The 15525-nt window shown below is 48.4% G+C and overlaps 1 protein-coding gene across 5 annotated transcripts in view; it reads right to left on the bottom strand.

Moving 5' to 3' along the window:
* Nucleotides 1–681: 681 nt before the first annotated feature.
* The window catches only part of LOC119161180 (uncharacterized), a 386858-nt gene continuing 372014 nt past the window's right edge, over nt 682–15525 (bottom strand). For all 5 annotated transcript variants that reach the window (XM_075889640.1, XM_075889641.1, XM_075889642.1 and 2 more), the window contains 4 exons: nt 15170–15480; nt 4768–6917; nt 2978–3151; nt 682–999 (listed from right to left, as the gene is read on the bottom strand). In XM_075889640.1, the coding sequence (XP_075745755.1) occupies nt 955–999; nt 2978–3151; nt 4768–6917; nt 15170–15480 (2680 nt within the window). In that variant the 3' untranslated portion in view covers nt 682–954. The remainder of the gene's footprint in view (nt 1000–2977; nt 3152–4767; nt 6918–15169; nt 15481–15525) is intronic.

Raw genomic sequence — 15525 nt, 5'->3', positions numbered from 1 at the left:
AGGCTGGAGTCGGGATTGGATCTTCAGGACTGGATTGTCTTTTTCAATTCGTTTACTCGATTTTACACCTATTTATCAAGCGGAATCGCTTGCAATTTTCTTAGCATTACGGGCATTGCCCCAATCCATAACAGACGCTATCATTCTTTCAGTCTGCCTGCCGGCGAACCTTTCGAATAACCCGGTTTTCTTAGGGCGTGGGACCCATCAGCCGGCGGCCTTCACATGTGAGGGAAGAGCCACTTTGGTGCCACGGGTTCTGAGTGCGGAGGCCAAGCCAAAGACTTTGACCTGGGCGCGTTTGCGTGACACCTTTGGATTCGGTGTGTCCTTTGATTGGACAGAGCAATTCGGATCCATTTCCTCACCTACGGATCTTGAAAAAAGGGTCTTCATAATCACCTGTCGTGGGCTCTTTCGAGCCATGAACGTCATAATGTAATGACATCGTCATGACGTAGCAAATTATTCATCCCGCCTCACGAGATTTTCATCATGCAACCAAGTGCTCGCCATGTAAATACTGTAAACACACAGATGTACAACTTCTCTCGAGTCTCTTCATGATGCCTCGGCATATTCCTCAGGGTGTCCGGCACCTGCAAAGGTCGGCCGAAACACTGGACACGTCTGCACGTGGCACAAAAGATTCACACAGAGAAAAACACACAAAGCAGCACATGCTGCGATAACGTAACTTTATTAGGAAATATAGAGAAGAGGGAAGAAAGGGGGAGAAAATAATGAGCTCACCTATAGACAGGTGCCGGAAATGTGGTATCGTACAAAATGAGCTCGTCCATCAAAAACTGTGACAGAAAGATGAGCGACACGCGTTGCCGAGAAAAAAAAATATTCCCCGAGTCAGAAGAAAATGAAAGAGGCAAAAAATGACGAGACAACAAAAACAATGATAATTAGGCTCAACGAAAGCCCTCTCTTTTGGTGAACCCTTCAATTCTTCGACGAAGCTTGCGTCTTCTTGCTCCAGAGCTTCAACTGCGCATAACACAAACAGATGACATCAGATCAGAGCTGCGTTCCACAATCTCTTAGCACTGCGTAGCACTGCGGAGACCGAAAACCTATAGCCGAAACCACCCCGAAAATAGTTTGGGTATTTCAAATAAAACTGTGTTCAGCCCTACAATACCAATTGGGCAATGCAGACAAGACAAACTGTGGATTGACATTGTAGTTTAATTTCAAGTCTGAACAAAAAATTATATGAATTTTTGCATGACTTTGACATGGTGTATTGAAAGCCACCTTTAGCTCTTTAACCTCCTTGGGGCCCTGCAACACCTTTTCGTATACATGATCGCAAAACTCCGCTGATCGGTAGCCAACGCCTGGCCATGTGAGCCAAATATTAAAGTTTCCTGCCCTGCATGCACGTACAGCACATGCAGGGCAAAAAACTTACAATTGCGCTTTAACAACGTTCTTTTTGTTCCCTCTCTTATCTTTTTTTTCCTTATTTGTAACCTTGCGACCGGTCTTTCGAACGCTTAATCCGTACTACGAATTCCTCAGACGCACTAATTGCTGCAATCGATTGGCGAAGCAATACCACTAGTGACGTCACACGATGGCTAGGATAAAAAGTCTCCTAGGGCCTCTTTAATGTGCACCTAGATGTTTTGCGTTTCGGTTCTATGGAAATGTAGCCGCAGTTAATAGAAATCAAACCCGAGTCCGAAACCTTAATCAGCATAAGTGTGCTTGGAGCTGCACAGCCTTCTGCAGACGTGTGTTTACCCATCCATTCTAAATCTCCCACGCGCTTGGTGAACCACTCCACATTTCACCGGCCCGTATATGTCTCTCCGAATTTGCGATTTCACGCAACGCGGCTATCGAGTGATCACGCTAACATGTGCCTGCCGTTAGTTTGCTCTTTGTGTGCACGCGTTTCCACCAAATTTATGCAAGTGGCACCTGGGTCGGCTGTGCTAACGAGCAAGAACCGTGCCGGCGGATTAGGGCAACGCATTCAACATGAGCTCCTTTCATCTCGCCGACAACCGAAGAACTACAGTTGAGAGAAACTGCAAACTTCGTTACGGAGGGACGCGCACTTATATATGCAGTGTCTATCACAGCATTGAACGCGGGCGCGGAAACCATAAGTTCGTGGAATAAATGTACGGTATGCTCAACTTACGGATATATATTTTTTCTCACGCACGCAGACCCCTTTTCCAGCACTACAGCGGTGTTTTGCATGGCCAATTTGGCTCAATATCCTGAGATCAAGTGCGACCACTGAACATTTAAATAAGATGCCCGTTCCAGGCAAGAGTGGACTGCCATGAAACAATAAATCAGAGTGCAGAGATGAACGTTATAGTTTTTAAGAGCACTACGAGCACTAGGTTTTCCATCACAAGAGCATTTTTCAGAAGAGGAATTGAAGGTCAAAGTTTCACGTTCACACATCACACCGAAACTTCAGCGCTGAATGAATGTGCGACTTGACTACTTTCGATGTCCTTTTGCGTATGTTAGGCGCATTGTTTCTATTACATTTTTTGAAAACAGGCTATGTTAAGACCCTGTTCCCTCAGAACACAATGTAAACAGTCTTTACCGATGAACGATGACTAGGCCCTTGCGCACAACGTAACTATTTACGACTTCATGGCGACTGGTGTGGGAAGTTCAATGTGGCATCGCCATCCACAATACTTTCTTCTTTTTTTTTTCAACGGCTTTTTTCGCTTACCAAGCGTATCCTCAGAATAAGTCTAACGTGTTTTCGTAATTTTAAAGTGTAATTAACTCGTGTGAAGAAAGTCATTTGTCTTTTTGTGCCCCTTTAAGACGAACCTATTGGTCTAGACTCAAAATCGACGGGTTCACTTAATACAAACATCTGTTTTCATCACGAGAAAAGCTGCAGGTGCGTATGCAGGGCGGTCTGTAGATGCATAAATCTGGCACTAACACCGACCATGCATCAATATAGACCAACCTGGCACTGCTCACTGCAGAAGGTCTGCGTCCTGCAGCAGCTGCAGACGAACTTGACTCGCGGGTCACCGCAGTTGACGCAGGCTAGCCCCGCTTGCAGCCAGGACATCTCAGGCGCCGAAAGCTTTGGTTGAAGGGAGAGCAGCTCGGTAGGCAGGCCTGCCTGCATGCTGGCCTGCACGACACAACAAACCAGAGATATGCTGTCAGCCTGACATTGAAGTCAGCTTACTTCAAAATTGTGTAAGCAATACATGCCAGTTATGCTATGGCTTCAATAGTTTATTTATTTGTAAATATTGCCAATTCTAAAGGGATTGCGGTAGTTGGATGCAAAAGTTTATAAATTCTGATACAATGACAAGTTTTTTGTTTTGTTTTTACAAAATGCGAAATAAGAGTGATTACTAAAATGTCAATGTAGAGAAAACAGGCACGCATACTAGGCATGTATAGTAGCCTAATGGCAAGTTTGGCAGAGCAAAGAAACAGTACAAAACAGGAGGAACTTGGACAATCTTTTTTTCTGTCTCGAACCTATCTTCATTAAACACCACAGAGCAGATCTAAGTAAGGGTAAAGTCAAACATTCGCACGTGTGTTCAGGCACGTTGTGCATATCGTGTACCGTGTTTTCGCGCAGCAGTTGCCAGTTAAGCTATACTAAGGTAGACAACCGGAAACAACACGTATAAGTGATGTTAAAACAAAAATCTGGTCATCAAAGATTTACCAAAGAAGTAAACGCTCAACTATATCTCATAGGAGATGAGGCAATTTGTAAAAGAAAAATTCAAATCAAACTTTAAAAAAAGATGACATGCCATGTTCGCGACGTGCTATGGATGTCCAAGGCTCTTGGGCAGATTGCATAAGTTACTGGTAATATAGCGGCAGAAAAAAATATGGAGCGACAGAGAGCATTCTGCCATCAAAAATTAAATAGCGGATGCATTTGGCTGACTGGGAAGGCGGGTATTCACCATGGTTTGATCAAATTCCATCGGCCTGAATCCCGCTTACGATTTACTTGCCACCCGAGTATATGGTTCAAAATTCCAAACATGAAATTCTTTTAATGGATGACGATACAACATTTATTGATAATAATTAAAATAAAATTTTCAAAAAAAGTTGGAGCATGCACACAGGGCGGGAAGTAAAATATATCAGCGCACGACCCGCGTCAGCAGATGCGAAGTTGTTGCAAATATTATGAAAGTGAATGCTCCACAGAAACAGCAAACACAAGCTCAGGGGTCGAAGACATCGTAAAAAGGCGCCGGTTTGTGGCTTACTGTCCTCTCCGCTAATACACACATATATATAATGACATTGAAAATTACATAGAATGTAAAAGCCATATGAACTGCATCGATACCTGAATGAGCCTGGCATTGACCATTTCATTCATGATGACCTGCAACAAGCTAAGTCGAGGGCTGTTCCAAAGACTATTAGCTGCCACCACGATTTTTGAACCCCACGCGTTTGTAGAGAAATATTCCGCATGTTTCGTGTAACACAAAGTGGGCGCTTACTTCAAATATGGTGCTATTCTACAAACATAAGCTAAACAGCAAAAGCATGTGCCAAAGCACCGTTTGAAAAGGCTCGCTATGATCGCCAGCTAGCAGCAAGATTCGCGAACGAACTAAGGACTACGCAGCGAGGGTGTTTGGTGTCGCCGTGCCTTTCACTTGACAGCCTAAACAAGAAGAGGATCACCTTTACTAAGTCAACAAGACCTATACGTAACTGTACAATGCTGTGGAAACGAGGCGCACTCACCGGACTCTCCTTCTGCAGTAGGTGACTGATGTGTTCCCAAGCAGTGGGCCTGTTTTTGGTGGCTTGCTCGAGCAGTGCCTTCTGGTACAGCTGCTGCTGTTGCTGCTGATGTTGCTGCTGCTGCTGACTAGGCATGTTCTGCTGCTTCATCTTCTCAAGGAGCGCGGACGCCTCGGCCTGCGCTAGCGCGGCCTCCTTGTTGACGCGAAGCTGCTGATACAGGCTGTACGCCATGGCCTGATTGTACATGCTGGCGGCAGCAGATAGACCGGCACGGCCGAGTGGGTATGCGCCAGCAGCCGCCGCTGCTGCTGCCGCAGCAGCCGCGTTGACACCGACGAGCGATCCACCAGACCCAAGAGCCAGATTAAATTCCTCCTGATGTCGGGCCAATTCGGCAGCCACGTCCCTGGTGTCCTCTGGCCTCGACACCACGGCCGCAGCTGCTTCGGCAAGACGTCGGTGATGAGAGGTTCTCGACATATCACTGGCTAGGCCAGCTAGCGTGTCGGGTCGTGACAATGATGATATGCTTCCGGCGGCGCTGCTATGCGGTTTAGTGAGAGAACTGGGCACAGAAGCGGCCTTTAGGAGAGCAGCAGTCGATGAAGACGAAGCATACTCCCGAAGGGCGTCACGCTGCAGGTGATGAGGTAGGCCGGCTGTCAAGGAGAGAGGTGCACCATTCGGGGTGTTCCACCAGCCGGACACAGCGGCTGCAGCGGCCGCGGCGGATGGGGAAACCATGCTACTAAGTCCCCGTGAGGCGGGCGTTTGAGCAACCGGAGCAGCGGCAGTCGGAGTCGCGGAAGGCCCTTTGGGAAGCAGCAGCCTGGGAGCCCTCTGACTCGAGGCAGCAGCCGCAGCGGCTGAGGAGGAAGAGGAAGGTGACGTCGATGATGCCGACGGGACGCTGAATGCCGATTTGGAAGGTACCGATGATGGCACAGGCCTCGGCGGCCTGCTGTCGCCGCCACGAGGTGAGACCGAGGAGCGAGTCACAGATGCCGAAGCAGGCACAGTCGATGTGGCACCATTTCTGTCGTACGGCATGAGACCTCGGCCGGGAGAGTCGCGTTCGGAGCCGGAGTTTGCCCGTAGGCGATGTGGTGCCGGTGTTCCTGCGAGGAGAGGGATCGACAAAGCAGGGGAGTGCTGCGTCTGCTGCTGCGACTGCACGGCCGGCTTCTTCAGAAGATGTGGATCGGCCTCGGTTGGCAAGCTGATACCTAGCGATGCGAGATCCGCGGTAGCCGTGGCGGCCTGCGCGACGATGCTCGGAACGTCCGTGAATCCCGGACTTTCACTAGATTCGCCGGAGCCAGACTCGGTAGCGAAGGCGCTGACGGCGGAGCATATTCCGGGGTACTTGCTCTCGAGCTGCTTCAGAGCCTCTTCTTTGGCTGAACGCAAGCTGCTGATGCATGCAAGCTCTTTCTCCTTGTACGTGGCCAATATGGTGAGATGGTGGATCTGCTTTTTGAGCTCCACTATTTTCGACTCGAGCGTAGTCATGCCTAGGTTGTTTTCCGGAAAGCTCATAGGCGGCACGGAAGCCATGTTGGACGTTTTCGCTAATGATGACTGCTGTTGATGATGCTGTTGCTGTAGTTGCTGCTGTTGCTGCTGTTGCTGTAGTTGCTGTTGCTGCTGTTGCAGCTGCTGTTCCTGATGCCTCGCCGTGAGGCGGGCGTTCAGGAGAGACTTGGCTTCGTTAGCGACGTCTGTTTCGCGTCCTCGTTTGGCAGAGTCTTTGGTCGGTTCGGCCGAGCCGCGGGCATTGCGAGGCTCCAGAATGACCTGGACGGGAGATGAGGCGGCGCTAGAATCGCTTTCCTTTGGTTTTCGACTAGGGTCCAGCAGAAGACGCTGCAAAATAGAGTCCGACGGCGGCTCGCTGGTGCTCGAGGTTCCCGCGCCGCCCTGGGACCCGTTGCTTGAGTTGCTATCGGAGCTGTGGGCTCCGCGCCTTTCGCGTTCCTTGGAGCGGGCAACTTCCTCGGCGTGCGCGGCCGCGACGTGTCGAGAGGATGATGAGTAGTTGATGGGAGAGTTGGCTGGCGCCTCCTGCGACGCAGACTGACTAGTGGTGGCCATTTGCGGTTGCACCTTGCCCACAGGAATGTCCGCTTTCGCTCTAAACGATTGCTCTGCAAGAAGTGGAAAACAAAAAAAGCACCGATTGCGTGAGCTACGTAAGAATACGGAAAACTGGGGAACCAAAATTACGTCGTGTGCCAAGTTACGAAAGCCTTCAAAACAGCCGCGCGACATTGTTTATGATCCCGTGCTATGACGTGCCCTCCAAGCAGACCTCAATAAAGACCGATCGGGGTCTCTCTCGCCGAGGCAAATTCGCTCTTTGTGTACCGCCGAGGAGAGAGACCGTGAACGCGACTCATCTAGGTTATCCCCCTCGAATTGGCGCACGCGTTTCTTTTTATCGCGGACATGTTGACAGGCCGCCAGATAAGCGTGTTTGCTTGCCGCGCGCGCTAGTCTAACAACGCTTCACAGAACAGATGCCGGTCGGTCCTTCAGAGGCCTGTCTGCTTATAACGTGAAGGGGAAAGGTTCCAGGGCGCAGAGAAACGAGGCCATCATTGCCAAAGAAAACCAGAGACGGACATTGCGTTATGTCAAAGAAAACATTCACCGCCTTAGCAGGCTACGCTGCTTAGAAGTTTCGCCTTTCGAGCTTGTCCGTAAGAGATGACCCACGATTAGAGTGCTTTGGCGGAATCACCCCAAACTTAACCTGATATCCACTGCTAAGTGGTGTTATGCAGACATCTCTGCGGCTGAATTCACTGATTAAACTTCAATGAATCTACATCTGTATACTATGTGTAAGCCGAATTATCAGCAAAGAGGCGGCTTGTTATGTGGCCTAAAAACATTCAAAACTCGTACAATGTTATCCTAAGGCTATAATATACCTGTATCCTCTACTTCCTCATTGAATGAATATTCAGCCTATCACGTGATAAGCACACAAACAACGCCATAGGTTAGGAATGCGCAGTGCAAACGCGGAGAAGTATACACAAGGCCAGCGCGCACTCCCAACTCTTTCGGTTTATCGTTTACTTTGAAATGGAGAGCATGGCGGAGAGCAATTACGAACACTTTTCGCAGCGCATGCTTTAGGTAAGAAAGTTTACTGTTAATAATTATAGTGTTACTGATCAATCTCGCTACAACTATTCTAAAAATACGGCAGATCCCCCTTACCTTGGGAATCGACTTTATGCGAAGCGTGCGAATGGAATGTGAATTTGTTGTAGTTTTAGGGGCGAAACTCCTTATAGCGGCACCCGTTCGTCCCCCGTAGTATTTAATAAGTATAACATTTTGACCTCCAAGATGGTGCCGGTGAGAGACTTCTTCTGTGCGTTGTTGAACAATAAAAAATAGTGCTCAATGTACATGTCAATGGCTGCTAATGGGGAATGAGAGGCAAGAGCATTCGGCTTTTAGTTAACGCGCATGCTGCAATCACCATTAGCAGCAATTGGCATGTACATATACTCGCTGGGTGTAACCTCTTTAGCTTTAGAAAGGTTTAGCGAGCGTTGAGCCGCAGTGCCATGAATACAATGAACTTGTATATACCATGAATGAACTCGAGGTGGTTAAAAATGGGAAGTAGATACGAAGCGCAAGCCGCAAGAAAGTAAAAGCCGAATTCTCCGCCTCTCTTTTCCCATTAGCAGCCATTGGCATGTACATTGAGCACTATCTGACTGAAAAAGTTTGCTACGTCATACTCGCTGGGCGTAACCTTCTTGGTTTTCGAAAGGTTTAGCGAGCGTTCGGCCGCAGTGCCATGAATACAGTGAACTAGTATATACCATGAAATAGAGGTGGTTAAAGGTGGGAAGTGGACCCGAAGCGCAAGCCGTTATCTGCAATGCCCGTGTTCGACAATTTTCACTTGGTTTCGGCCCGCCCGTGCCGTCATGGTGAAAACGCGAGGGCGCTTTCTGTGTGCACTGACTACGTGTTGTACTACTTGCCTCTCATAACATCTTCTATTCGTTTCATAGTGCTTGGCCTTCACAGTGGCGTATAGCCTATATAACTTGTTCTCATGATCGTGGACCACGCCGAGCATTGCAGCGCAGCATCGACAGGAGGCGATCACGGCGCAGTTGCCCTCCCCGTTGGTCTCTTCATTGCCGGGCGCTTGCGCACGACACGCACTGCCACGCATTTACTCCCTGTTGGATCAACCGTTCGTCCGTTGGTTTAACGACTGCATTTAGTCCAACTTTGCCGAATTTCGGCTTAGAGTGTAGGTTTTAGAAAGGAAAGCGAGCGTTGGGCCGCAGTGCCATGAATACAGTGAACTAGTATATACCACGAACTCGAGGTAGTTAAAGGTGGGAAGTAGACCCGAAGCGCAAGCCGTAAGAAAGTGTGCGTGTGCCACCTCTCGTTTAGTCCTCTGAATGTCCGCTGGATGGCGGTGCATATGCAGAATATATGATGAAAAGATGCGAGATGGTGGAACTGAATAGATGGACGAACCGCCACACAGACAGATGCATGGGCGGAGTCACGGATGGCTGCACCGACGGATGGACGCATCAACGGACGCAGGGGCGGATGCATGGACGGACGGAAGCAAGAACGAATGGACGGGCGGATGCTTCGCCCCACTCTCCATCATTTACTCCGTGGATATGCTGCTATTTTTTTGTTACCATTGCAACGGCAGTCCCTAATACGCTGGACGTAACAGGCAATATGTCAAGGGCTTTCAGTTCATTTCATTGGGAAGCCTTCCGACGTCAGAGGGCGAGGGAAACGCAGTAAGGTGAGCCCACGAAAACGGAGTTGAGAGTGAGCATTCATTTTATTGTATTTTGATATCTCTACGCTGAATAAATTTGCACTGCGTGACCCTATTGCTGCCATTCTTGCGGCACTTATCTCTTAAGCCATCAGTGTACGCAACCAGCTGGAAAAAACACGTGACTATGAATGCTTGATTGATTGATATGTGGGGTTTAACATCCCAAAAATACCATATGATTATGAAAGACGCCGTAGTGGAGGGCTCCGGAAATTTATACCACCTGGGGTTCTTTAACGTGCACCCTAATCTGAGCAGACGAGCGCACAGCATTTCCGCCTCCATCGGAAATGCAGCCGGCGCAGCCGAGATTCAAACCCGCGACCTGTGGGTCAGCAGCCGAGCACCTCAGCCACTAGACCACCGCGGCGGGTCACACCAACACTGATCGATTGAGTGTTACATCTTGACGCGCAGAAGCAACGGCTCGGAGTTTTACGCATTTTACTTTCCCTAAGAAGAAGAAAACCGCAGTTCACAGGAATGGACACAGCGCTATGGGTAGCTCGGAAGTTCGATACGCGTGGGTATGTTTACAAGTTTGGAAGCTACTCGGGCACATCATAAAATGTTTACTAAGTGAAATAAAAATACAGACGCGATGCTAACCGCAATCCCACTTAGAAATAGTACACTGCGATTTTTTTAGCGCAACTTAAACACAACGTTAGGCCACCGCATCAAGTTGCACGAGACATCCATATTCGACACGCACGATAAGTAGAAATGCCACTTCGTATCGCGGGAAGAGCGTGGGCGCAGATTATGCTGGTCTGCCTCGCAGTGTTTACTTCCCCGATTGCTAAACATCACTCGGCCGTACTTTTTCGAAAGAAGAACGAACCAACAAACAGAGATCAACCGGCATCGCGAGAAGCTAAAGCACGTTTCTATTTTCAACATGCGAGTTCTCGTAAAACAGCACGCTTCTTGTAAACAGCGTCCCAAAGTGAGAAGCCCAGGAATAACGCCGGCTATTAGTAACCATGGCAACGGAACACGCATGTAAGGCTGCACTTGCGAAAGACACCACCCCCGCGATATTACAAAGGCGCGCTTAAAATAGACGCGAGGCGACACTTTCTGACAGCCAACTTGATTAGGAGAAAGTGCACGCGTCTCTCGGGATTTGTTGCAAGCGTTCTAAAGCTTTAATCATGCATAAAAATACATTGCGACCACCCGCCCACATAAAAGAACGGTACTTTTTGTTTGCAGAGAAGAAAACTTCACTCGCTATTTGTACTCCAAGTTCTACATTGTTTCCAGAATAAAATTAGCTCGTTTGTCCAATTAGCTCGTTCGCCCACCATTTTGCGTATGTGTTCACAGTACCTACTACGAACAGCATAACCTTTTTCCTTATGACGACAACCTTTCTTTTTTTAATCTTTTCTACATAAGCGATCTACTTTCAATATTTGGTCGATGGAAAGTTTTTTATTGTTAGGACTATGTTTATTTGCATTGAAGTGATCTGTGCAGATGTGCGTTGTATGGTTTTAAAAAGGAGTTGGGCTATCAGTCTAGATATTCGCATAGTACCATTTTTAATCACTCAATAAATTGATTGATATGTGGAGTTTAACGTTCCAAAACCACCACATGATTATGAGAGACGCCGTAGTGGAGGGCTCCGGAAATTTCGACCACCTGGGGTTCTTTAACGTGCGCCCAAATCTGAGCACACGGGCCTACAACATTTCCGCCTCCATCGGAAATCACTCAATAAAGCTTTCTCTAAAAATGCCCTGGTAAACTTTTTAAAATTGGTCAGGAGACGCTGCTGATGGGTAGTCGAGGTTCTCGAGAACATGCAACCCAAATATGGAGCAGCAAGCGACCTCGAAATAACAATAATGAGAATGATTTCTCGATAACTGAGAATACAAACTCAAAAATCACTTTTCACAGCCATTGATTGAAGCATGGCGCGCACGTTCGTTACAGGGGCCGCCGCGGGAGGCCGCAACTTGTCCACGCGTGCGAGCGCGATCGCACTGAAAATCCACGTATCCGTAAGGAAAAAAAAAAACGAGACAAAAAGTGCTGAAGGTCACGAGGCGCGCGTGACGTACTTTCTTTCCCTGTGCAACACCTCTGTGCTTAGCTTCAAGCGCTTTCGCCGGGACGAAAAAAGACTGAATGCAATTGGAGCGTGCTACAAATCTTAGTAACTGCGCTCGTATCTGACGGATTCTAAAACTCACTGCGGTGGTGAATTAGTGAGACAGCAAGCTCCTTTGGCGAATTAATCCCATGGCTACTTGAAAAGGTGTTGCCAGGAGCCCTTGGAATAATCGATAATACAGAGATGGTTTACTTAACCTAAACTAGTGCGCCGGGAATGTACCGAAGGCAACGAAGCAGTCTTCAATGAATTCTGGTGAGTGCGTGTGTGTGCTGTCATTGTTTCCAAGCGAATGGTAGCAAACCGCTTGTACTAAACTGGTTAACTTCACTGCCTTTCTTTTTTTCTAAAATCGGCAAGCTGGTACGACGTTATTCACATCAATGCGAACAACTAAGGACAAGAAAAAGAAGAAGACAGCGGCACCGCTCCTGTGTCGCTGTCTACTTTTTCTTATCCTCCGTTTTTGGCGCTGTTTTTATGTTTCCTTTTCTACCTTTTTTTATTCACTAAGAAACATTGAGTTCATCAAAATACTGATGAATGGACCACTTAATGCTCAACCGTCATCAAGAAGGTGAGTTCTGCACGCGTGAAAAGAGCAAGTGGCCTCATCGATGCGACTATTCAACGCACTCATACGAATTTGCATAAGTACAGCACTCGGACGATTTATTCGAGGTACTCAGATTGCGTGGCCGCTCGCCCTGAGGGTGAGTGAGGGTTCGCCCCTTGGTGACGCATAGTGACTCCATGCACTAGGCAGCCGTCCTGCCTCTCGTTCTTGGTCACGCCAGTGCAGCGCACCTTGCCATGCCTTTAAAACACTGCACTGACGCTGTGCGTTACGAAGGCTAGCAGCGCCACACCGTGTACCCCCCGCGAACCACAAACTGAACGACTATCTACTGGTTGTAGTCACTACTTGTCACATCTCAATGTGCAACTCACTGGCAGCCGCACCACGATCCGAGTATCGCATTTCAATCGCCAAACACACGTACATGCTCATAGAAGATGGTGTCGCTGGTTTCGCTCCCTCACTTGTGTCAGTGTGCGCTAAGAAAAAGCTATCATACACACATAGTGGGGTGACGCAAGCGCACGCTCTCAAGCCCACGCTTCCCTTCCCATACACGAGCTCTATACCTCGCTGAAGCGCTTAACGGACGTGCACTCACGGGCGAAGTGTGCTTTCATTCGTTCCAGTGCCGTTTCAAGGGAGTGCATTTCAACTCCTGCCTATGACCCATTGATGAAGCCTCCACTACGACAGCAATATGTTCTCGCCCACAGAGTCGCGCAATGTCACTGCGCCAAAACCAGGATGCTTTTGCGAGATCGAAAGAGTAATGGAAGCGAAAATGAAACGGGACGGAGCGATCGAGTGCTGCATCGAGATCGCCACCAGCCCGAGAGATATCGATCGGTGGCCTTGGCCGCCACTGGCGGTCACCTCGTGTGTAGAGATACGAGAGAGTCTCGGCGCGGCGCACTTTCGCCTTCTCAGGAGCGTTACGCCACAACACAACGCTCGCCGATGAAGGCTGTATACGCACTCCGCACACATCCGCGCGGGTTTGTAGGTCGCCATAGAACGAGAGAGACAGAGGGAACCTGGCACACCTGGAAACTGAGGAGGAGAGAGAGAGAGAGAGAGAGAGAGGCCGGACGAGACAACCACGTGATGACGCGTAGTGCATTTTCCGAGAATGGCGGCGTCGCCAGGAAGATAACGACCACACCACACGTGGGTTCCGTTAACTGCCCCGTTCTAGAATCGCTGCGTCGTTGGGCGTTCCATGATAACAGATATTAACGCCGGTAGTAGCTTTGTCCTTCCAAGGATGCAGGAACGGTGCAACAGTGGCGTACACAGAACATACATACATACATACGTACATACATACATACATACATACATACATACATACATACATACATACATACATACATACATACATACATACATACATACATACATACACATACTTACACATACATACACACACACATACATGCATGCATGCATGCGCACACACACACACACACACACACACACACACACATACATACATACATACATACATACATACATACATACATACATACATACATACATACATACATACATACATACATACATACATACATACATACATACATACATACATACACAAGTACGCACGCACGCTGTAGTTATTTTGTTTCATCAATAATCTCCGTGAATATGACTGCGCTATGCATGAAACATCACGCGCCCAGGAAAGTGACACACGAGGTCAGCAGGATTACATAATCTTGAGGCAACATCGCAGGCACTAAAAAACGTTCCGCCGTCCAGGGATGGAAATACTAGACGACGTGTGTAACGGGGCCATCATCCTGAACACCGTTCTGTTTTTTTAGTGTTTTTTTCGTATAGCTCTCAGCAAACAACTGTTGCCCCCATTGCTCCCTCCATTACCTGCAACATCGCAAAGCCTCTCACTAAAAAAGGAAAAAGAAACGCATTTAAAGAATGAAATAAAGAAGGGCAACGATACATAATATTTAGAGCACATTATTTCTGGGACGCTGGGTCCGTCGCAAGTTAATCACGCTATTATGAAAACAGTGACACACACCGCTTATCTCACGGCGACGCACTGTTTTCAAACAGCGTGTTGTTTGTTCCGCTTTCACAATAGCCGAGTCGTATAAGCAGACCCACGATCTCACGAAATGAGCCTACTGGGATGGATGCATGGGTTGAAGACACGTACCGCAGCGGCGTGCGACAAAAACGTAAGAGCTCCAGTGAAGCCCGTGTAGAAAGAGGCCCCAGAGCAATAAAAGAGTACCGACTTATCTACCAGCAACTTTTTTTTTTTCGAAGCTCCCGGCTCACCCCACCCAAACACCAGTAAACTGACATTCTTAACTCCTAATATTCTTAATTTAGTGCAAGTACACATTTCCACCGAAGCAACGTCGGCTGGCACGGTTAGCGGCGTAAGTATCAGTATTATCAAGGAACCATATTGCGATGGCTACCTCCTGAACGGTTGCAGCTGAACACCGCTTCGACGAAGTGACCTGCACACTGAGGTATTCCCCCGTCCTTACCATATACTGCAACGTTTACTGCGAGTTAGGGACATGCGTAGCCAGAATTTTTCTTTTGTGGAGGTATGGAAGTTTGAGAACGTGTATGCGGTATATACGCACGTGCAAAATTGCAGACCTCGGGGGGTGGGGTGTTTAAAACCCGGCTTGGAACCCCTTTCCCCACCCTCCGGTGCTGTGCATGACCTTTGGAACAATGTAAAACGGTGTATTTTTGAAGTCGACCATTACTTCGTAAAACAATGCGATTATGCACACAGCCTATTTTCCATCAGTACGGTGCAATGATGAGATGTTCTCACCTTTCACCGACAAATCAAGCGGTTCCAGGCCTGGTTGCTGCTGCTGACGTGCGAGGTGCGCCATCCGGCCAGAGACAGACAGGTCATTGGGTTCCTCCTTGACAACGACGACATCCGGAGACTCGGTCCCAGAAAGCGGCGTAGACAGCGATGTTGGCCACGGGTGCGGCGGTGACGACGACCCCGGCGCATGGTGGCCAGACGATGAAGAGGCCGTCCTCCGATGGGTAGATCCGGGAGAAGACGTCGGCACAGGATGGACACCCTCGTAAGCTGACAGGTTAGGAGCTGCCGATGTACCTCGAACAATGCTGCGCGAACAAACATTTCTCAAACAAGGTCGTATTGACGCCCCA

Source organism: Rhipicephalus microplus, chromosome 3 (assembly GCF_043290135.1).
Source record: "Rhipicephalus microplus isolate Deutch F79 chromosome 3, USDA_Rmic, whole genome shotgun sequence".
Classification (NCBI taxonomy): domain Eukaryota; kingdom Metazoa; phylum Arthropoda; class Arachnida; order Ixodida; family Ixodidae; genus Rhipicephalus; species Rhipicephalus microplus.
The sequence above is the reverse complement of the archived record's forward strand: the minus strand, read 5'-3'. Positions and strand labels throughout refer to the sequence as shown.